At 41.9% G+C, this 24,688-nt stretch overlaps 1 protein-coding gene across 1 annotated transcript; it reads right to left on the reverse strand.

Annotated features, from left to right (window-relative positions):
* Positions 1 to 7,226: 7,226 nt before the first annotated feature.
* cav1 (caveolin 1) lies at positions 7,227 to 21,004 on the reverse strand. Its single transcript, XM_078568042.1, has 3 exons — positions 20,687 to 21,004; positions 17,930 to 18,094; positions 7,227 to 9,200 (listed from the first exon to the last, which is right to left on the reverse strand). Exons 1-3 carry the CDS (start codon positions 20,714 to 20,716, stop codon positions 8,859 to 8,861), a joined length of 537 nt encoding a protein of 178 aa, XP_078424168.1. The 5' UTR covers positions 20,717 to 21,004; the 3' UTR covers positions 7,227 to 8,858.
* Positions 21,005 to 24,688: the final 3,684 nt, after the last annotated feature.

Below are 24,688 nucleotides of genomic sequence, written 5' to 3' on the forward strand. Positions count from 1 at the left end.
GCAAGCAGCAGAGATAGCTGCTGACTTTGAATTAGCTCATAAAGCTAAACCTTTTCTTTGTCACACTTTCCAATCGGAAAAGGATAAAAAGTGGGAAGGTGAAAGGAAGGTAGGTAGTCAGGGAAGAGAAGCTGGAAATTCCCAGGAAGCTCTTCTCAGAAAAAAAGGGAAAGTGCTGAGGGTAGAAGTGACATTTGAAAGTTGAGGTGTTTTCATTGTAATAAAGTGGGGCACACAAAGGACAGAATTTTTCCGCTGGCGTGCGGGGGCGAGCCCGACATGCCAACGCATAAAATGACCCGTGTTGACGTCAGGCATGCATTCCAACGCTACTGAGTAGCGATGTTTCGATCGGTGGGCGGGCGCCGGAGTCGACTGTGCGCCTGCCGATATGTAAACGGCATATTAAGGCCATTAAGAAATTAACGCAGTTGTTAACGCTGCCCGTCTAATCTTATGGTTTGTGGGCAGGTGAAAAAGCCAAGCGGCCTTCACATTTTTTAGGAAACCTCATCCACGAGCGAGATGAGGTTTACTAAAGCTTTTATTCAATTAATAACATTTTTTTCTTAAATATAAAAACATGTCCCATCTCATGTGACACAGTGAAAGAGTGTTGGCCCTGACTCTCTCTCCTTCCCCCGCCTGCACAGGTAGCGCTGAGCGCTACCGGTCATGTCTTACGCTGGGTGGTTCTTAATTGGCCTGTCTGCTTAAAATGGTGGTGCGAAGCCGATCGTGGGCGGCAATCGGCTCCACAACCGCCCCTGCCTTTTCCCTGAAAAATTCAGGCCAAAGTCAGTGCGTTGGAAATTGCGGGGAAAATATGTTGGAATTATTGTTGGTGCAGAAAAGTTCTGGAAGTAAAAGTACTGTGGGTTCTGAGGTTCAGGCACAGGAAAAACCAATGATTTGTGTACAAGTAAAACAGGGTGAATCAGTGATAGGTAAAGAAGTGGGAATGCATTCACAGTTTACCCAAGAGCACTCTGAGGAGTAGGTTGCAGAAATGTTTAAAGATTTTGTGTGTGAAGGGAAAGTCTTTCCATGTGTACTGGGTGGAGTAGGTAATTATGTTAAATTTTTAAGACACACAGGGGCTAGTCAATCCTTAATGTTGTGGGATAGTGATATTTGTTGTTGAGGGAGTGTTGCAGGAACAGGTTATAATAAATGGAGTTCATGAAGATGCTAAACCTATTCCATTGTGGAAGGTAAATTTAAAGAGTAAATGGAAAAATGGCGGAGTGACTGTTGGGGTGGTGCAAACATTGCCCATTGCAGGGATTCCATTTATTCTAGGTAATGATATAGCTGTATCACAAATGTGGGTGATGCCTATGGTAGTTCAGCAGCCTATGGAAGTGTTTTCAACAGAGGTGTTACAAGAGGAGCAACCTGGATTGTTTCCAGATTGTGTGGTAATGAGATTACAGGCACACAGGTTGATACAAGAAAAACAAGAAGTACAGGCAGTTCAAAAGCAGGAAGAATGTATTGAAATCCAATTAGCAAGCACTGTGTTTGATAACCTTATTCAGAAAGACACTGGAGAGGACCATCCAGCTGAAATGTTTAACTCAAGGCAGTTAATTGAGTTGCAACAAAAGGATTTGCAAATAAAACAGTTATATCAGAAAGCTTACTCAGAAACAGAAGCAAAACGAACACCAGAATGTTGTTACCTTAAGGGTGATATTTTAATGAGAAAATGGAGGTCAGATCATGTCTCAGTGAATGAAAGCTGGAGGGAGGTACATTAGATTGTTATCCCATTAGGGTATAGAAATGAGATTCTGAGGATTGCTCATGAAATTCCAATGGGGGCACATTTAGGAATTCACAGGTAAAAATACAGAAACATTTTTATTGGCCAGTATTGCATAGGGATGTAGTCAAATTCTGTAGAACATGTTACACTTGTCAGGTGATAGGGAAACCACAAGCAGTGATTAAGCTGGCATCTTTAATCTCAATACCAGCATTTGAAGAATCTTTTGCTAGGTTCATGATTAATTGTGTAGGACCTCTCCCTGAGACTAAAAGTGGAAATCAGTACTTATTGACAGTAATGGATGTGTCTATCAGGCTTCCTGAAGCAATACCTTTAAGAAATATTATAACTAAGAAGATTGTGGAGGAGTTAATTGATTTTTTTTACAAGATATGGTTTACCTAAGGGAATACAATCAGATCAGGGTTCAAATTTTATGTCATAGCTGTTTAAGGAAGTAATGAGCAGTTTGGGATAAAAAAATTTAAGTCAACAGTTTATCATCTGGAGTCAAAAGAGACTTGGAAAGATTGCATCAAACTTTAAAAACTATGATTACAGCATACTGTCAGGATTATCCGCAGGATTGGGATAGGGGAATTCCATTCTTGTTATTTGTTGTTATGGATGCTCCTAATGCATCGACTGGTTTTAGTCCGTTGGAACTAGTTTATGGTCATGAGGTAAGGGGACTACAGAACTTGATTTATGAGAAATTGTTGGGTCAAAATACAGAAACTACTCTCCTGGATTATGAATCGAACTTCAGAGAGGGGTTGGACAGAGGATGTGAGTTGGCTAGGGAACATTTAAATAAATCACAGCAAATGATGGAAGTGAAGGCAGATAAGAACGCTAAAGCTCACAGTTTTATTGCTGGAGAGAAAGTGCTAGTTCTGTTACCAGTACTGGGGAACTCATTAAAGGCAAGGTTTAGTGGGCTTTACAGGATTGAGAAGAAATTGAGTGAAGTAAATTATTTAATAAATACTCCAGATAGAAGAAAGAAGCAGAGGGTATGTCATGTAAATATGCTTAAAAAGTACTTTGACAGGAAAGGGGACCAAAAGGAGGTGTTAGTGATGGTAAATGATAAGAAAGAGGCAGAAATGCAATACTCTGAAATTGATTTTCCTCTAATCAAATTGGATAATGAGGGGGTACTTGAAAACTTAAATGTAATATTGAGTTACCTTCCAAATAAGTGTCAAAGTGATTGGGAAAAGCAATTGCAGTCACACAAAGCTATTTTTAGAAATAAGTTGGGGAAGACATCCTCGATGAGGCAACATCCTCATAAATTAAATCTGGCAAAGTTATCACAAGTACAGAAAGAAATTTATTTCATGCTTCAAAATGATGTAATTGAGTCTATTTGCAGCAACTGGAGTTCGCCTATTGTACTGGTACCGAAACTGGATGGAACACAAAGATTGTGATGGACTATCTAAAGGTGAATGTGGTGACAAAGGCAGATTCATATCCCATACTATGATTGGAGGATTGTATTGAGAAAGTGGGACAACCAAAATTTATCACAAATGGATTTATCACAAATCCTTGCTAAAAGGATATTGGCAAGTACAGTTGTTGGAGAGAGTAAAGGAGATAGCAGCTTTTGTGACACCAAATGGACTATGTCAGTTTAAAGTCATGCCATTTGGTATGAAAAATGCACCTGTGACATTTCAAAGACTGACGAACAAAGTAATTGCAGGTCTAAGCAATTGTGCTTCTTATATTGGTGACTTAATAGTTTTCAGTCAGATGTGGGGTGAGCATTTACAGCATCTGGAAGAATAATTTACATGATTACAAGAAGCTAATTTGGTGATGAACTTGGCTAAAAGTGAATTTGCAAAAGTGCAAGTTATATATTTAGGCCATACCATTGGACATGGTAAGGTGGCTCCAAGAGATGTGAAAGTCAAAGCTATCGTGGATTTCCCAGTGCCTACAACAAAACGAGAAGTTTTGAGATTTCTGGGCACGGGTGGGTTTTACCAGAAATTTGTAGCAGTGTGGTTGCTCCACTGACTGAACTATTAAAAAAGAACAAGAAGTTTCAATGGACGCAGGAGTGTCAGAAGGCATTTGATAGTTTGAAAACTGTATTAGCTACGACACCAGTTGTGGCAGTACCCAATTACGCAAAGCAATTTAAGTTAGCCATTGACACAAGTGATATAGGCAATTGGGCCATACTGTTGCAAGAAGATGACACTGGAATTGAAAAACAGATAGGGTATTTTTAACGGAAGTTGAACAGAGAAGATATTCAACACAACAGAGAAGATATTCAACAATTGAAAAGGAGACGTTGGGTTTGGTGTTAGCATTGCCGCAATTTGAAATCCATGGGCAGGATCTTCCCCCCATCGGGGGTTGTTGTGCAGGAGCGGGCGGGTTCTCGATCAGTGCCCCCAGTCAGGGGCGTGCCACCATTTTACGTGGGCGGGCCAATTAAGGCCCGCCCAGCGTGACGTACGGCAAGAAGCACTATGCGCTCCCTGTGGGGGCGGGGCGGGGGGATTCCCTGAGCCTGGAGTGCGCTCTTGCGAAGTGCTGCCTCAGGGAGATTGGCTCCGGTTTCAAACATTGAATAGGGATGTGAAAAAAAATTATTGACATGTCCCCTCATGTGACACTGTCATCTGAGCTGGGACATGTCCATTACTTTTATTTAAAAATTCCTGGAACATTTAAAATTCCTCATGAAACCTCATCCCACCCGTGGATGAGGTTTCATGTTTTTTCTGAAGGCCATCTGGGCTTGTCGCCTGTCCGACAACCTTAAGGTTGGACGGGCAGGTCCAGTAAGTGTTTTATTTACTTTATTAATGCCCTTAAGTGGCCTTTGACAGGTCGGCGGGCGCGCAACCGAGTTGGTTGTGCGCTCACCAACCTTAAAATCTAAATGACACGGGGTGACGTCGGGTCACACGCCCGGTGTCACCCTGCGTCATTTCATACGTTGGCGAGCGGGCACCGCCTCTGCATACCAACCTAAAAATTCTCCCGTATGTGGCAAATAATTCATCAGAAACAATTGTTTACACAGGCCACAATCCTTTGAAGTTTCTGGTCAAATTTCAAGACAAAAATGCAAGGCTATTCAGCTAGAGTTTATTACTGCACCCATTTATTCTACAGATGATACATGTCGCTGGACAAGAGAATCTGTGTGCAGATGCGTTATCGAGAGTTTGAAGCTTAAAGGGAAAATTGGACATTTTAAGACTTGGACACTAAACTGGAATGATTTCTGCTGATACCAAGGATTTTTATATATTATGTTAATGCATGCATCTGGAAGTGTAAATATCTAGTTAAATATAGGAGATAGTGTAAGATGGGTTATTAAAAATGAAGCCATCTTTTAGAATTATGACGGTTCATTTTTGATAAGGAGGGGCATGTCATAGAGAGATTGATGTCTATAATGTTATTGGAAATTATTTTTTAAAATAGTGTGGTGTCTGTATGCATATGTGGGTGTGTCTTAATTGGGTTAAAGCCAGCTGGTCTAAAAGCTTTTATGTATAGAAAGAAGTAGGTTTGAAATGTTAATTAGATAAACATGGGTAAGTTTAGAAACATAGGGCAGAATTTTCTGCCTGTCAGGCGGGCGGGTCGGGAGCGGGTACGGGTGGGTGCAGAGCCAATCGTGGGCATGCCAATTAAGCACGGAGCTGCCCCAGGAAGATAAAATTGTTTTAAAGTGTGAAAAAAGATTATAATTATTCCGACATGTCCCCTCATGTGACAGTGTCACATGAGCTGGGACATGTTTATGAATTGTCAGAATTTTTAAAATTTATTCAGTAAAACCTTCATGAAACCTCATCCCGCCTGTGGATGAGGTTTCATGAAAAACACGAAGGCCAATTTGGCTCTTCGCCTGCCCACCAACTTTAAGGTTGGACGGGCAGCCCTGTCAATTGCCTAAAGTGGTTGATTAATGGCCTTAACAGGCCTTTGACAGTTCAGTGGGTGCGCAGCCACCTCCAGTGTGTGCCCGCCGAACAAAAGATTGGAATGTCACACGGTGATGTTGGAACGCACGGTCGACGTCACCGCACATCATTTTACATGTCGGCGTGTGGGGGCGGGCCCCACATGCCAAAGAGAAGATTCTGCCCATAGGTTTCAAGGAGGCAATTTGCATTTTCAAATAAAGCATGCAAAAGAATGGGTGAAATCTTGCACCTAGCTAGAGGATGCAAAGCAATGTTCAGTTTTTTCATCTTACTAATAAAATTGGTGGAATCAAAGGATGTTATTGTTAGAAGAGGTAAAATTAAAAACCTATTTATACAATGGAAAATTTACATTCAAAGAGAAAGATATGTATAGAGGAGAAAGGAGATTGTGTGTAAAGTAGAGGCATGTTAAGACCCAACAAGTGTGAGAAGCCTCCAGCCTGTGAACCTCAAGTCTGTCTGCAAGGACCCAGGACTGCAAGAAACTCATTTTGAATGCAATTGTCCAGAGTGTGCTCTGCCAGGTGTCTCTTTAAATCTATGTGTTTTACTGTTGCTTTAATGGGGGTGTAACTGAGAGTCTGATTAATTAGGGGATTTTTGTAGTTAATATAGTAGTGATTTTGTAGACATATGTGTATGCTTACAATTTTTCTTGTATTAATAAATGTTTAAGTTAGTTTGATAAAAAAAACCTCTTGAGACTCGCTGGTCTTATTACTACTGAATTCAAAGCTTGCATCTTGAAACATACAAATTTCAAAAATGAGTTATAACAGTTGTTTCAAGTTTCCCTCTGGGATTTGAGCAACTCAGCCTTTACCATCGGCCGTGTCATAATAAACCCACAACCTTCTCACTCGGAGGGGAGAGCACTGTCCTATACAGAATTATTTCATTATATTGTTTGTAAGTGTCTGTCTAGAATTGACAGTTCAACTTGCGGGATAACACTGGAATTAATACACAACCAATTATTTAAATTGCTCACCTCTGAGTAAAAGCATTTCTGGGATTGTTCATAATCTCACTTATTTTTACATTTAATATGAGAGACCCCAAATGTTATTCCACAAGGTAACTTAAAAGGGGCTGTTACTGCATTGGTGAGGCACAGGATTTTGACGTCGAACAACTTCATCTATAAATGACAGTTCATTTTTGTAACATGAATTAATGTGTGGTCAACATTAGAAAATGTTCTTTACAACTCTGGGCAAGCAATATGTTGTCAGGTTATTATATACTACAATCTTAGGCAGTTAACATAAATTATATGCAACATAAATTCCATCCACTTCTATTGCTCTGTAAATCCTACGTGATATGTTACGCAAATGATCTCTTTATGGCTATGATTAACTTGCACCAAAGACCAAATTTGATCTTATTGAACTTGAAGAAGAAACATTGTACTCTATGGAATTAATACAAGAAAAAAATGCATTAAAAAGAATATAACTCAAATCTTTTAGTGTAAACATTTGGTTCTTTATTTTTTTCAAATAATTTCAGCTCTTACATGCTAACATACTTTAAATGGTTGAACATCTACTGCATCAATAAGCTCCAATATGACTTGGAAAAATCTACCAAGAGATCCAATAATTTGCAACAACACAATTAAAAGGTGACAATAAAAAATAAAGGCTAAATTTTATATACTGTATGATTAATAAGTGATATAATTGCATTTATATAAAATAGCTTCTGCAAAAAACCCTATGGTTATAAAATTATTTCTTTTTAATTTTGTGGAAGACCTTAAACTATATTTTGACTATATACAACCCCAATAAGAATTTTCCAACAATGTCTCTGTAAAACAGCAGATGTAGCAAACCCTATTCTAACTTTTTGTTGCATATTTTCAATGTGGCAGCTGTAGCTGATATATCTGGTATGAACAAAGATTGAGCCTATGAATATGTTTGAAATTTTAAAAAGTGGAGGGTGTGGCACATACAGTGTTCCACAGGTAACTCTACTTAACAAAACATACCCTGCTTCAGTAGTACGTGCTTTGGTTTTGGCTTTAGGCTGTTGCTGCCATCATCTAAGCTGGAAAATTCTGGATATTAACCCTTTTGGGTTGCATATTGTCTTTTTATAAAGCTAGTTAACATGTTGCAATGTACAATGTGGAGAATTTTAGTTACATTCAGTAATTTAATCGTATGGCAAGGTAACAATTTGTCACAATTTTTCAAATGGTGCAAGCATCAGGTGTATTGTAACTTTTTTTTGCCATTGCTCTCTTTTTCATACTCTGGAGCAGGTTAGAGAGTTTAAAACATGACAGGCAAAGGGACAAAAATTGTTGAAACGCTTACTAAAGGAAAACTTTAATAAGGAACATTATACATTCTGGATGGTGCTGGGAGAGGATTCAATCCTGAAGGCATCAAAACACAACATAACTCCTGTGGAGCCATTTAGTTTCCAATTAAAATGACTATTCAACAAAATACTTAGCTGGCATTAGCTGTAGGCTATTCCAGACTGGCACTCTAGATGTGTAAATTATAATGACGTGTTTTTAGAAAACCCAACAACCTCAAGTAAAATTAAACAAAGGAAATTCTTTGTTGCATTGTGTTTTAGGAAATAACACGGTTATCATCTCACTGCAAAATGACTCATCTCATCTTGTTGCAAGTCTCTACTATTTAAACAGTATGAAGGATCCTATGCTCAGTGTTTAATCCTTTGTCCTTACCATCTTGCTAAGTACAGTACTGTGAATCGGAGAATGGACCTTCTGGTTTTATGGGACACAATGGAGTGAAAAAGCAGTAGGGCTAAATTGCTGAAGAAAGGCAATGACTCATTTTGTTTACAAAAGCAGTCATATGGTATATAACAGTGTAGGAATGTAGGTGTTAAGCTTAGATCAGTGTTAAAATGCGGAGTACCATAAAAGGATAACAGAACACTCCAGGGATAAGTAATAAAATGCAAGATCATGCACCATTTTTTCCTATGACAGTGCTATTAGTTTAAAGGCACCAAGTTGTTTCTCCGAAAAAAAACTGAACTTCCATTTGGTGGGAAGCTATACATGATAATGTGATCAACCACTTCTATCAATATTTTCCTATTTACACTTCTTTCTGCATTGATACGCGGATACTGCTGAACATTTTCCCCACAGCTTCGTAGAAAGGGTCACAGAAGGTGTGAATGCAAATAGAGTAGACTCTGCTGATGCAATAGATTTCAATCAAATAGCTCTTAATGCAGGGCATCACAGCCCAAATGTGGATGAATGTTAAAATCGCAAAGTAAATTCCCCAAATAATTGCTAAAGGTATCCCAAGGAGTGCTGACAGCAGGCGGTAGCACCAATATTTAGACACTGTGAAGACAGTAAAGCTGGCTTTCCAAACACCATCAAAGCTGTGAGTTCCCTCTGGTTCAGCAATCACTTCTTCAAAATCCACCTATGACAGAAGAAATACAGAAGCATTCTGATTAACTTCTGCAGTAAATGCATAACTATTGTACACAAATTAACCATCAAAATATGCTGAGCAGCAACAATACTCAACTGCTTTTTCTACACAAATAATATCTAAAAGCACTGTTCTCCGTGAATCAGAAATATTGGAATGCGTCACATTCACCAACTCATTACTGGTGAACTCCATCAGGCAGACAGAATGGCAAACTAATGTCACTTGCCTGCTCAGCAGCAACACCCACCCTTCTTCCTGGCCTCAAGTTCTTCTCTGCTGTCTTGCATTCTAGCTGCCTTCAATCATTTATCTTCTGTTCAGAGCTTTTTCTTTCAACTTCCTCATCCTTTAAAGTCTAAGTTCTACCCTTTCTCAAATTTCTATTTTTTAAAGAAAGTAAATTCCTTTGGTTACAATTTTAGCTTTTGGCTTCTCTCCATTAGGACTGAGTTGAGAATGTTAAAGCTCATTATACAAAGGGCCTTTGCAACAGAAAAGAAAGAGAATGTGCTTTCTATCCTCCAGACATCCTCCTTTAGCGAAAATAGAGTAAAGTAACTGGTTTAACTTTTGTGATGAAAATTAGATCGGAAAATATATGTGGTGAACAATGGAAATTGGATACACAATAACGGTAGAGATGGATTTAAAGTCAGAGAACTCCTAGGTGTGTGTAAATGAGTTATGAGATGCTGTAGCCAAATCACAAATTTGGATGCAGATGGTAGAAACAATCAGATAGAATATTTCATATGATCATTTGGAAGCACATATATGAGAGCTTGGAATAATGGTGCATTGTATTATGGAGCAGGTAAACCTCCAAATTAACATTGAAAATGGCAATATACTGTACATAGACCCTTGGTGTGCAAATATTTATATACCTGCTGATTCGGTAATTTAATTGATATTAATAATAGAATTACATTCAAGTGATAACAGAAACTATAAGCATGGACTAATTTGGATTTTTAAAAAAACATTTTTCCCAAGGTGCCTGTAGGAAAACTCTATTGCATGGCTTTAATATAACAGCCAGCAGTGTACTGTACTCTGAAGAACACAACCATTTTGACAGCACTAGGGAATAGAAAACTTTCAGTCATATAATAATGTAGCTCTTTAAGGACATGTGTTACATTTATCCAGCAGCCTGATGATTTTCATGTGTGCATGGAGACAAACCAGAAAAGGCATTTAAACACTAATGCAATATGACTATGGCCAATTTGCACTAATTAAACCAAAATGGTCCACACACAATGGAAGTAATAGTGGCTTGGTATCTTTCACTTAAATAGCTTTCTGACACATCACTGCACTGGGTATACTACAGCTCAAGTACAAGAGAGAAATTTCAGTAGTAAGTTTTCAGCTTAAAAGAATTAGGTAATGAGCAGAACATTTTTTAAGTATTATAATTCTTGCCTCAGCTTAATTAGCAACTGCTTTCTCTAATACTGGCTATGGATTTCATTTATGGGTGAACAGTATCAGGTAAGTGTAGTGTTTGAAATAGATGTGGCTTAATGGGAGCTAGAAATGAGCTGACATCAGGATGGAGTAGTAGTGTCAGAGAGAAAGGATCGTTGGCTGGGTAAAGAGGGACATTTATTTACATAGCACCTCACTGCATCTCTCAAAGATGTCTCAAAGTGTTTCTAGTGAATTAAATGTATTTGAAGTGCAATGATGTTATCTCTGCAAATGCAGCAGAAATTTTGCACATGGCAATGATATGAATGGGCAGTCAATCCGTTACATATGGAAGATGCGAAAGACACTAATTAAATGCAAGTTATTTCCTTTTTTAAAAAAAGATTTGACAACTCTACGGCTTCACAAATGCTAAAAAATTGTACTATTTGCTATTTATAGCAAACTGATAAATGCTTTGTTTATTATTTTGCTATGGTCAACAGTGGAAATTTCTACATATGTGTGGTTTCTGAAAAATATTTGCACATCTTGTACATAATGTTGTTTGGTATCCATTTGACTCTCTGTAATTATGATGCTTCACTAATGTAGGCAAGAAAAAGCTTTCTATCAACAGTGGAAACTTAAATTTAGCATTTTTGGAGAATTGCCACATTCTATCATTTGGAAATGATGATAAATATGTTTAACAACCCGCCTAAGGAAGAATCATAGACTTTTGCAGCACAAAAGTAGGCCATTTGGCCCATTGCATCTTTGCCAGCTCTCTGATAACGTATTATGTTAGTCCTACTGCCAAGTTTCTTCAAATATTTATCTATATTTATTTTGAAAGCAAGTATGGGTTCTACTTTGACCACTGTTTCCCAGTGGGGTGATGCATGTTCTAAAGGAACATAGGACTTAATAACAAGGGTAGGCCATTCAGCCCATTGAGCCTGCTCTGCTGTTCAATAAGATCATGGCTGATCTGATTGTGCCTCAACTCCACTTTGCCGTCTACACCTCCACAACTCGACTCCCTTGTCAGGAAAAAAATCTGTCTAACTCTGCCTTAAATAAGAACAAAGACCCCACCCTCCACTAACAGCTCTTCGCTTAAAAAAGCTCTCCTTTATTTTAGTGATGTTTGTAGAACTGAGCCTTCTAGTTGCTAATTTAATTACCCACTTAAGGGCCTCAATTGGCAGAGGGGAGGGAAGGCTGTCTATGGGCCTTCTTGCCACGGACTTCGGGGTGGAGGCGAGAAGGTGGTGGGATGCCCACCTGCCACCCGCCACCAAACACACCACAGGGGAGGGCACAAGATTCCACCCGTTATTTCAACTGCAGCCTAACCAATGATATATATATATTTATCATTACCTCAAGTAGCAGCTTTGACTCAGCAGTAGAACTGTGGTTATGGATTCAAGACTGGCTTGGAAGCTTTGAGCCTACGATTTAGGTTGACACTGCAATGCAGTGTTAAAATGTGAGAGGTGCTTTCTTTCAAATGACACTTTAAACCAATGTTGTCCAACAGAAATTGCTGATTAGTCACCAGTAAGGCCATGGCAGCACATAGCAATTTTAGTAGAAAGTGGCTTCAATACGCCCATATTGTATAGGTAAATGTACTTCATGTGTATATTTACTAAAAATCTTCCACTAGTCAAGGTAATAAACACACACAATCAAAAAAAAACCCCTCACATGCTTTTTGTCTTACTCTTTTACCAACAAATGCACATGAAGGTTAAAGCGCACATTGTGACTATGAGAATTAAGATCACCTGCCCAACAGTGTCTATTACTCATTTTAATTTACTAATCAGTAATGCAATTAGTCACAAATGGATTCCCAATTAGCTACATGTGGCTAATGTATTGGGCAACACTACTTCAAACAACCAAGGCCCGTCTGCTTGTTCAGTTTGGGTGTAAAGGATTTGTGGATGTCAAAGATCCAATTTAGCCCCGTGAAGAAGAGCAGGGGAGTTCTCCGGGTGTCCTGGTTAACATTTACTCCTCAATCAACGCCAATAAATTACATTATCTGGTCATCTATCTTGTTGCTATTTGTGGGACCTTGCCGTGCACATTTTGGCAGCCGCATTTACATTTATTACAACATTGACCACACTTCAATAGAAATTTATTGGCTGTTAAGTACTTTGGGACTTCCTGATGATGTGTAAAGTGCTATATAAATGCAAGTTATTTTGTTTTTCTTGCTTAAATACTCCTATTAAAAAAGCTCATGCTTTTCATACAACTTTATTAAGTTATTCTCCCATTTTTAAAAGATTTTGTATTAGAACTCCCAAGTTTCTCTCTTCTGCTGCTTCTAAAGCTTTATCATTTAGTATTATTTCCTCTCGTTCATCCTTTCAAAATGTATCTCTTCATATATCTCTTTATTAAATTTCAGCTGACATCTACCTACTGAACCTGGCAACCTCGGTCTCCATCCTCCTGAAGTCCTTGTCATAATTAACCAGATTGCATATTAGCTTGGATATTTTTCATTGTTTCTCGGTTGGTTGGTCTGCCATTTTTTTCTTTCAAGTTTCCCTGGGCTGATTCCTTTACTTATCACGTTGAAAACAACTTTCCAGGGAAGTACCATTATCTTTGGACTTTTCCCTCAGCTTTTCAATATTGTTGTATCGAACCTGATCGTGTAATAGCCACTGTTTCCTAGCTGTTCCCTGACCCTTAAAGCACCTATTTGTCCCACTTTAATTGTTTGGCATTGTGATGGCTGTCACTTTAAGATCAGTTCAACTGAGTAGGGGGGGGGGGTCACATGAATTGTCTGCACCAAATGTGGCTGCGAGCCCAGGACAGCTGGAGCGGAGGACTGCCAGGGAGCAGGCGGTGACCTGAGTAGGAGGGGAGCAGAGTCCACAGGCCCACTAAAGGGGCCAGGACAGAGCAGGAGCTGGTGGTAATCCAGGAGGTACCCATTAGTACAATTCTGGAAAATGAGGCAGAAGCTTCACAACCTGTTGAACTATGCCACTCGATGTGAATTCAAAAACTACTCTAAAGACTTAATTTATAACTATGGGGTCTATAGTACGTATGATGTAATCGAAGTCCGGGCAAATAACATATGTAATCATTTCTAGAATTCAGAAAACTCTTGGTTCAATTGTTAACTGAAAAGGTGTACAAAGAAGTTAAAGGAGGGGGGATATGATGACTGTCACTTTAAGATCAGTACAACTGAGTCCGGGTCATGTGATTTGTTCAACCAATATGTGGCTAGCCTGGGGGAATAAATTCTAGGGAGGGGTTCCCTAGGATAAAATGGCTGCATGAGGGGCTGGCAGGATACAAGAAACCCACGGAAGCTCTTGTGTAAATAAAGTTAGTTTTGTTTGACTAAGAAGCTGCCCAGAGTGTGTTTCTACAGGCATCATATCTCTTTTGCAGCATCAAAAAGTCAGACGGGAGTCTTTGTTTTTTTGGTGATGTGTAGGGCATCTTGTTGGTATTGTATTAAAGGCAGTGCATCATCATTTTACATAATTCAGCTCCACTGTAAATTAATTGTGCTTCTGTGGATTCCCAACCTTGACTGGATAAGAGTTCAGTGAAGTACGTGTTCCTTTTTCCCCTGCATTAAAAGCCTGGCGCCAGTTTTATTTCTCCTTGTGTAGTAAGATTTCAGCCTAGTTTTACCTGTTGGTAACAACTGCTGGCAGCTTAAAAATGATTTCCCTTGGCATTAACACTTCCTTTAAAAGCCAGCAGAATTACCAGGCCAACCAGCATCTGCCAACTGTTGAAATATTGACACAGGTAACAAGAGTTGGAAATTGGCTTTAACCCTGCAGGTACTTAGTAGTTTTATTTTAAATCAAAGACCCAGCCTCTCCTCTCAAACATGGTTCAATGTGGCACAATTCCAAACATGCTCAAATGCCCAATGATTCAGGGGGTGGGAGAGTGGGAGGAACAACAAAGAATTTTATTCACTGAACCCAGCCTGCATATATCACTTGGTTAGACTTTTGTGCTTTCCTTTTAACTGCCTATGGTAGTAGCAGCCCAAGGACAACAGTAACCAAACAGTTGGTGGGTGAATTAAAAGCAGAATCTGTGCCCATGAGTGTAAAAGGAACAATTTTATTTTTGGCCATCAGTTACTAGTACTCTGGCCAAAATAATGCGACAGTGCAGGAGTAAATGCAAATCAAAAGCGCCAAATAGACATGGTAATATGTTAAAATGGGCCACATCATTAAAGAAAATGCAGCATTTTAGCTGTGGCGATTTGGATACTAAATAGAAAATCAGAATCAAAGTTTTTTTTAAATAGTGAAGGATTTAGTTAGCTTTAAATGATCACAGAAGAAAAACACTAACATTGTAACACCAAAGTATAGATTCAGGGATAGACCTAAAATGAAAAGCGGCACTTATTTTTTACTTCAGTTAAGCTATTTTTCAAAATCCATATTTGTATTCAGCTTTTGCATTTTGTCACTTTACATTTTTCCTGTCTGACACAAAGAGTAAAAGCTATGCATCGGCTCAAATGGTTTACAGTGGCCAGTGTATACTGACATCATGCAAACTCCTGGCCTATGCTGCTGCTGCTTTAATGTTCATAGCTGTATTTTTTAAAAAGGTGAGGTGTCCTGTTTTTATATACACTTAGCTAGAAATGCAACACTAATGAAGATAGCTGACAACTTGTGGTTCCTTCCACATTTTTATAATAGAAGTTTTAGTGTCTGAGGACTTTAAAAAAAAGAAACTGTACCTTAAACAGAAAAAAAATTGTTTTACAATTAAAATGCACACATACAACATTTGCTTTTTGTTTAAGACTTTCGATCACAGCAAGTGGTTCAGTCAAAGAAAGTGACGTGTTTGGAAACTTCAGAACACCCTTCTATTCATCAGTGCAATGGTCATGGGTAACAGTGTGTGAAAGAATTAAATTGATAGCATGGCATATCAAAGCAATTTTCCTAGTAAAGATTAATTTCAATACTTTGTTACTATGTTACTATACAGCTCCATGTGTGGATTTTGGAAGCAACTGAACATGCAACAAGTATTATATATAATATAAAATCTATGATCATCTAAACTTTTCCACGTGTTAAGTTTCCATAGTGGTTGGAATTTTTTAAGCGCAACGTATAATTTGCTCTGCAGAGTCTTCATCAGAAAAAAATGCCAATGAGCCTATCACACTGCTAATCCACCCTCCTCATGCTTTCCATGGTTAGAACTAAAGATGGTGTCACTGTATTTTCTTTGGTGGGGAATAGGCTTCAGTTGCTAAACAGATAGCGAAGAAATTATTTTCTATGGTAGAAGATAATTACTGAACAATCAGCTTTAACAGTACAGTTTCTGTACTTTTTTAATTGAAGTGTAATGAAGTAAATTTAGTGTCAGGTACAATGGGTGAAACAATAACACCTGTACTACATTTATTATGTCATTGCACACATTCACATATACAGTCTCGGTTGACATTTTATCAATATTACAATGCCCCTTTAAAGCTACTATTGGACTTCAAAAAGTATCAACAATATTAAATGTTTCAAATCTACACATGACCATTTGCTCAGTTTTACCTTTGAAAGTCGATGATTGTAAATTTCTGGGGGTCAATTAAAACTGTTTTGAAAAAAGAAATGATCGGATGTTTTAAAGGTGCACAAGCTTTACAATAAGAGTTTGGCAAACCTGTTTTTGTTTCTTCCAATCACATAAACCTGTCACTTGTATGTGATGTAATGATAATAAGTACAAAAAGAGCTCAGGTTAGTCTTTTCTCATGTAAACACTGCCTTTTGTGATAGTTCCTTCACCCATCCAAAGTCAGTCTGAAATTTATAAATTGCCTCATTTGGTTTGTTGGATTCTTCTGACAATATACACATGGGGGTTAGTAATATGCTGTGTGTGGGGTTGGGGGAGGTCACCTAAAGTTTTTGATTATGGTGAACATTGAGAATAATAATCTGCTGTAAATTGGTCTTTTCATAGCAATGTTGAATGGACTGAGCTCAGTACTGGGCTGAGTAGGAGAGGTGCAGGCTGGATGGAACTAATTGCCAAGTGCAGTGGGCTGGATGTTGGACAGAGTGGTGTGGGTGCTGGACCGAGTGGGAGAAGTGCAGTGGGCTGGGGAATGGGTGCAGTGGGAAGAGTGCAGTGGACTTGGTGCTGGGTGCAGTGGGTTGAGGAATGGGTGTAGTGGGCGAGATGCAGTAGGTTGGGGGAGTGTAGTGGATTGGGGGACAGGTGTAGTGGGTGAGGTGCAGCGGGTTGGGGATGGGTGTAGTGGGCAGGGTGCAGCGGGTTGGGGGGTGGGTGCAGTGGGTTGAGGGCAGTGGGTACAGTGGGTTGAGGGGAGTGGGTACAGTGGTTGAGGGGAGTGGGTGCAGTGGGTTGAGGGGAGTGGGTACAGTGGGTTGAGGGGAGTGGGTGCAGTGGGTTGAGGGGAGTGGGTGCAGTGGGTTGAGGGGAGTGGGTACAGTGGGTTGAGGGGAGTGGGTGCAGTGGGTTGAGGGGAGTGGGTACAGTGGGTTGAGGGGAGTGGGTACAGTGGGTTGAGGGGAGTGGGTACAGTGGGGTTGAGGGGAGTGGGTGCAGTGGGTTGAGGGGAGTGGGTGCAGTGGGTTGGGGGGAGTGGGTACAGTGGGTTGGGGGGAGTGGGTACAGTGGGTTGGGGGAGTGGGTACAGTAGGTTGGGGGAGTGGGTACAGTGGGTTGGGGGGAGTGGGTACAGTGGGTTGGGGGGAGTGGGTACAGTAGGTTGGGGGGAGTGGGTACAGTGGGTTGGGGGGAGTGGGTACAGTGGGGTTGAGGGGTGGCAAATACCTCATCTGAGTTCAGCGATGGCCACACGGGTTTTCTGAACAGACTGGAGGAACCCTGCGTACAAGCGCAAATTCTAGTCGGAATCTGGAATCACTGAGCATTTCACGGCTGATTTGTCATTTAACCAATTCCATGTTTACCTTCCCAGCTCTGTGACGGCTTCTCACTAGGAATCCCTCCCCAGTGCCTGTAAAGCCAAGTTAAACTCAGACCGGCAGGGGGTAAAACACCAAACTCCCACACAGGGGGAACACAACCTGCAGGGAAACAGTAACAATGACACTTGGAGCTGTTTGTCAATAGAGAGTTTGGACTTGTACTAGAAATGACCCTGTCCCTGCAAAGCTGTGACTGCCTTCTGTAGAAATGTTTAACTTGAGTTCCTGCATAAGGTGCAACTTTGACAAACTTTTTCCCCTCTTCCTTACCTTAACCACATCATCATTCAGATGTTTTGGATCTCTGTTGATCAAGTCGATCTCTTTGGTGTGAACATCAGTCACGTATTTCTCGTTCATCTTCTCATCTTCCATTTTATTATTGGGTTTGTAGATATTCCCGTAGTCTCTGATCGGCGATGGGTATAAAAGTCCCTGGGAAGGAAGAAAACAATTTCTTTTCAAAACAACCTTAGAGCCGCCCCGACATAAAACGCCGGAGGTAGCCGCCGCCTGATGCCTAAGAGGAACTTATTGGAGCCTGATCGCATTTAAAGGGAAAAGTCCAGCGGCACCACACCCCTGCAAAACGGAGCTGGCGGCACCGGCGCCAGTGCCAAGTCTGCAGCAGGGGGCGGCAGAGGGAATCGCAGGAACAGAGTGAGGCAGTCCAGCAGAGCACTGAGCCATCTGCTGGGAAATCTCTCACTCAGAGACACAGTGAGGCAGTCCAGCAGAGCACTGAGCCATCTGCTGGGAAATCTCTCACTCAGAGACACAGTGAGGCAGTCCAGCAGAGCACTGAGCCATCTGCTGGGAAATATCTCACTCAGAGACACAGTGAGGCAGTCCAGCAGAGCACTGAGCCATCTGCTGGGAAATCTCTCACTCAGAGACACAGTGAGGCAGTCCAGCAGAGCACTGAGCCATCTGCTGGGAAATCTCTCACTCAAAGACACAGTGAGGCAGTCCAGCAGAGCACTGAGCCATCTGCTGGGAAATCTCTCACTCAGAGACACAGTGAGGCAGTCCAGCAGAGCCCTGAGCCATCTGCTGGGAAATCTCTCACTCAGAGGCACAGTGAGGCAGTCCAGCAGAGCACTGAGCCATCTGCTGGGAAATCTCTCACTCAGAGACACAGTGAGGCAGTCCAGCAGAACACTGAGCCATCTGCTGGGAAATCTCTCACTCAGAGGCACAGTGAGGCAGTCCAGCAGAGCACTGAGCCATCTGCTGGGAAATCTCTCACTCAGAGGCACAGTGAGGCAGTCCAGCAGAGCACTGAGCCATCTGCTGGGAAATCTCTCACTCAGAGACACAGTGAGGCAGTCCAGCAGAGCACTGAGCCATCTGCTGGGAAATCTCTCACTGCAGGGATACAGTGAGGCAGTCCAGCAGAGCACTGAGCCATCTGCTGGGAAATCTCTCACTGCAGGGATACAGTGAGGCAGTCCAGCAGATCACTGAGCCATCTGCTGGGAAATCTCTCACTGCAGGGATACAGTGAGGCAGTCCAGCAGAGCACTGCAACTATCTACTAGGAAATCTCTCACTGCAGGCATACAGTGAGGGACTCCAACACAGCACTGCAACCATGTACTGGAAAAACTCTCGCTGAGGGATACAGTGAGTCAGTCCAGCACAGCACAGGCAACAATCTGCTGGGAAGTTCTCCACCAAAAGGTCCAAGGAGCGAATCCAGGCTTCCCATTCCCAGTAAAACACCGGAATAATCTACTGGGTAATCTTCCACTACGGGAAAGCAAATGAGTCCAGGAGCCGCACTCTAAACACAGCACTGGAACGATCTGCCGGGGATTCTCCCAGTACAGTCTCACTCCCCCTGGCACAACTGCCGTCACAGGCTGGTAGGCAGAGTTGGCTCCAACATGCCAACGTCCAGCCTTACACCGGCATCTCGCATTCCCTTCCTCCCAAAAGTTCTTAAAAAAAACAGAAAACGCAGGATGAATAAATCAGAAGGAGCCTGGGAACACAAGGAGTGAGAGCGGGAATCAGATGTTAACAGGAAAGGATTGTTTGGGGAGCTTCCAGTCGCAGGGACCGCTTAGCTTCGCTAGCCAGTGCAATGCAGGATGGCTTCAACGGCCTGAGTTCAATCCCTGTGCCGGCTGAGGTAGTTCATGGAGAGTCCCATGCTTGATGCAGACTGGTGCTTTATATAACCACTTGTCTGTCTGAGAGATGCTGTGAATCTCTGATTTTAACGGGTAGATGGATAGGTAAAGTCAACTTAATTAATGCCATAAAATAGTGAAATACAAAATTCTTGAGAAGTTAGACTTTTCCCAAGAGGAGGGATGATCTAGAACACAGGGTCACAGTGCTAGTCTCACAGGAGAAAGGGGTCCGCAAGTTAGGACTGAGGTGAGGAGACATTTCTGCATTCAAAGTATTGTGAACTTTAGGAATTTTCTGCCCTGAATGCTCAGTCTTTGAGTCTATTCGAGAGACATGGGTGTAATTTGTATACCAAGGGATATGGGGACAAATTGGGGATGTTGAGGGTGGAGCTGAGGTAACATGATCATAATGACTGAATCATATTGAAGGGCCGAATGGCCAACTCCCATTTCTTAAGTTCTCATGTCCTGATAAAAGTTGGTATTCTCTCCCAGATGTCATTCCTGCTCACTAACTTCCAAGCAGTTTGGTGTTCCATTGATTTGCAAGATTTTTTTAAAGTATTTGTATTTTTAAAAAAAAAACCCTCTCGTGTATTTTTGAAATGTTTTTTTATTAGCACGTGCCAGAATATTTTGCTTCTAACCACCATGGGGTTGAGTTATTCTGCAGCGTCTGCCCGTTATCACTACACCACCTTGCCTGCATTTTTCCCCAGTGGATAAGAGGCGCAATTCGCACAACCAACCAACTCCCCGCCTGCGCTGACCCGTCGCTGTTATTCTGGGCGCGTTCACTACAGTCTGAAATCTTCCGAAGTTGCAAATCCAGTTTGATAACCCTTCTAAATATGCGTTACCAGGCGGCTGCACCCTTCCTTACCTCAAAGTCCCCGCTCTTGTCACCAGACATAGTTCCCCAAAGAACCGGAAGGTTTCAATAAGTCCGCTGCAGCTTTCCTGCGATGTATTAGTACCCTGCGGAAGGTAGGTAGTGATCGCTGGGCTTTGTGGCAGATGGCCAGTTCCCCAGGGCTGCGTTGGGATTTTGAAGAGCACACTGCTCCTTAATGCAAAAAAACACCAAGTTCCGAGTGACAGCTGGAAGTGGGGAATGCATACATATGCAGTGAATCATAGCAAATCTAGGGCTGCAGGACCGGGCACAGGCTAATGACACAGTGGAGAAAAATCTGCGTCAGGGCAGGAGAGCAACACATGGAATAGGAGGAGAGAGATGGGAATGTGCGAGAGGAGCCTGAGGGCGTGTATACACAAACAGGAGGGGGTGTAGAAAGGGCAGGAATAATTCCCACAAAGTAGGGACGGAAGTTCGAAGGATGCTCGCATGTAAATGGAAGTGCAGTTGGGAAAAGGCTTAGCCAGACTTGGTAACAGTGAGCGGTGAAATCTGTTTCACAGCAAAGAGGAACAACCCTGTGGGAGAAAGGGACAGGGAGGCGGAATTTGTTTACAATGTATTTACCAAGGATACGTTCACACGGAGTAAACAAACAAGCGAACCTCGCGCTGTTTTAATTGTATTATTAATAATAGGGCTCCATAAAAGTCTCCTCTAACTGCACCTCATTTGTCGTGGTTTGTCCTGTTTTGTACTAAAGAGGCAAAGCTAAGGGGACCAAAATAAAGTCAAAACACGTCTCTGTGCCTAATTCAAGAACCGCTCTACCAATCCAATCAAAGCTCCCCTACAAGCTTACATTCCTCCCAAAATCACTGATTTCTGGCACGCTCTCTGTGATTGTGAATCACTGTGTTGGTGCTCCTCAACATCTACAGCCTTTGACATAGTGGAAAACACCATCTTCAGCAGTGTCTCTTGACACCATCGTGCACAAACATGGGGTCACCGTCCGCAGTACACGGAAACACCCAATACTCTTAACCCCTCCACTGCCACTAACATTCTCCAACATTCAGTCTTAACTTCCTGCACCTACATACTGGCAAGGCTACAGCCGTTTTCATTATACCACCCCGCCCCCATCTCAAATGCTATGATTCCATCCACTTCCCCAGCCAGTGATCTAGACTGTTCGCAACTTTAGTGTCCCATTCAATCCCATTGGCATTGCTAAGACATGACATCATTCACCCATCCCCATTTGCAGCTGAAATCTTCATCCAAACCTTTGCAACCTCTGGATCTGACTAGCCTCATGTTCCACTGGTCAACCTCCCATCCTGCCCCAGCTCTGGAATCTTGTGTATCCATTTCGCTGTTGGAGCTGCCGTCATTCAGATGACATGTTAAACCAAGACCTTGTCCTCTCTTTCTCTCAAATGTAATTCAAAGACCCTGTGACATGATTCAATGAGAAGCAGGGGAACTCTCCTTGGTGTCCTAGCCAATATAGTTCCTCAGGGTAATGTCCTCGGCCCCACCATCTTCAGCTGCTTCATCAATGAGCCCCCTTCCGTCATAAGGTCAAAAGTGGGGATGATTGCACAATGTTCAGCACCGTTCGTGACTCCTCAGATACTGAAGCAGTCCATGTCCAAATGCAGCAAGGCCTGGACAATATCCAGGCTTGGACTGACAAGTGGCAAGTAACAATCATGCCACGTAAGTGCCAGGCAATGACCATCTCCAACAAGAGAGAATCTAACCATCGCCCCTTGAAATATAATGGCATCACCATTGCTGAATCCCCCACTATCAACATCCTGGGGTTGCCATTGACTAGAAACTGAACTGGACGAGCCATATAAGTACTGTGGCTACAAGAGCAGGTCAGGGGCTAGGAATCCGGCGGCGAGGGGCTAGGAATCTGGCGGCGAGTAACTCACCTCCTGACTCCCCAAAGCCTGTCCACCATCCACAAGGCTCAAGTCAGGAGTGTGATGGAATGCTCCCCACTTGCCTGGATGAGTGCAGCTCCCACAACACTCAAGAAGCTGGACACCATCCAGGACAAAGCAGCCCGCTTGATTGGCATCCCATCCACAAACATTCATTCCCTCCACCACCAACACACAGTGGCAGCTGTGTGTACCATCTACAAAATGTTGGACTGCAAGTGTGGCAGGAACTCACCTAGCCTCTTTAGACAGCACCTTCCACAAACACGACCACTACCATCTCGAGGACAAGGGCAGCAAACATATGGGAACATCATCACCTGGAATTTCCCCACCAAGTCATTCACCGCCCTGACTTGGAAATATATTGCCATTCCTTCACTGTCACTGGGTCAAAATCCTGGAACTCGCTAACATCACTGTAGGTGTACCTACATCACATGGACAGCAGTGGTTCAAGAAGGCAGCTCACCACCACCTTCTCAAAGGCAATTAGTGATGGGCAATAAATGCTGGTCCAGGTAGTGACTCTCACATCCCATGAATCAATAATAAAAAAAATCTTCCTCACACATCACTAAGCAGATCATCTGGCCATTATCACTTTGCTGTTTTTAGGTACTTGCAGTCCGACATTTTTTTTTGCATTGTAACAGTGACTATATGAAGTACTTAATTGTTTGTGAAGTATTTTGGGATGTCCTGAGGTAATGAAAGGTGCTATATACATTCAGTTTTGGGCTGTATGAATAGAGGATTAGAGTCCGAAAGCCAGGAAGTTATGCTAAACCAAATGAAATCCCAATTTGACCCCAGATGGAGTATTGCGCCAAATTCTGGGCATCACACTTTAGGAGGTTTGTAAAGTCTTTGGACAGCATGCAAAGAGATTTACTAGAATATAACTCTGGTGTTGAGGGATTGCAGTTATTTAGACAGACTAGAGAAGCTGGAGATGCTTTCCTTAGAGCAGAGAAGGCGAAGAAGAGATTTGATAGAGACGTTTTAAATCATGGAAGTGCTCAGAATGAGTAAATCAAGAAAAAGAACACTTCCAGTGGCTGAAGAGTCAACAACCAGGGGGCACAGATTTCAGGTGATTGATATAATACTAGAGGTGATATGAGGAAAAGCTTTTATACACAACGTGCGGTAATGATTTGGAATAAGGTGCTGGATACAGATTCAGTAGTGGTCTTCAAATGGAAATTGGATAAACAATTGAAGCAGAAAAATTGCAGGCCAATGAGGGAAGAATGGGTGAGTGGTACTAACTGGATTGCTTTTCAAAAGAGCTGTTGAAGACTCAATGTGTCAAAAGGCCATCTTCTGTGCTGTACTATTCTATAAGTCCTTTGCACATGTAACCTAGCTCATATCTATGATATGTTTCTAAGGTTTATAATGAAAGCTCCGAGGAATACTCTGGTACAAAATTTCAACACTCGGAGTCCAGATGCAATATTCAAGTGGTTCCTTTATTACGCATGCGGGAGTAAACACTGGGCACTCCAGGTGCTTCTCCACCGAGGTTTCAAATGAGCAGAGTTTATATATCTTTTACTATCAGTTACAACTTAATGGTATTCGTTAGACAAAGGCCACAGCACAATGACACCCCCCCCACCCCCCCCCCCCCCCCACCCCCCCAACACCCAGTGGGCTGATAATTGTGTTCCTGTACAGTAATTGCAGTGCAGAGACTGGGCAATGTCTTTTTTGAAGATAGCTATCAGACGGGGCGAAATGGCTTTCCCCATCTCTTGATTGAGTTATTCCGTGTCCCCACCCGTGTGTATCCCATTTCTTAATTGCAAATTTACAGCTGAGCCCTTTGTACAAGTTTTTAGCTTTCAAGTAAGGCTGCAACTGTTTGTGTATGCTTTGGTGCCTTAGCTGCTGGTCCTGGCTAGTACTTTAAAATAAATCCAAATTTTCTGCATCTTCAGTCCCCCCTTTTGGGTGCGTAACCGTTAGGTTAAGCTAACCAATTAATCTGCGTCCGATGATCTTCCTAATGTCTGAGACTCCTGTCTTTCCGGTGGTGCGCGGCCACCAAGAT

Source organism: Cetorhinus maximus, chromosome 22, assembly GCF_964194155.1.
Source record: "Cetorhinus maximus chromosome 22, sCetMax3.hap1.1, whole genome shotgun sequence".
NCBI lineage: Eukaryota > Metazoa > Chordata > Chondrichthyes > Lamniformes > Cetorhinidae > Cetorhinus > Cetorhinus maximus.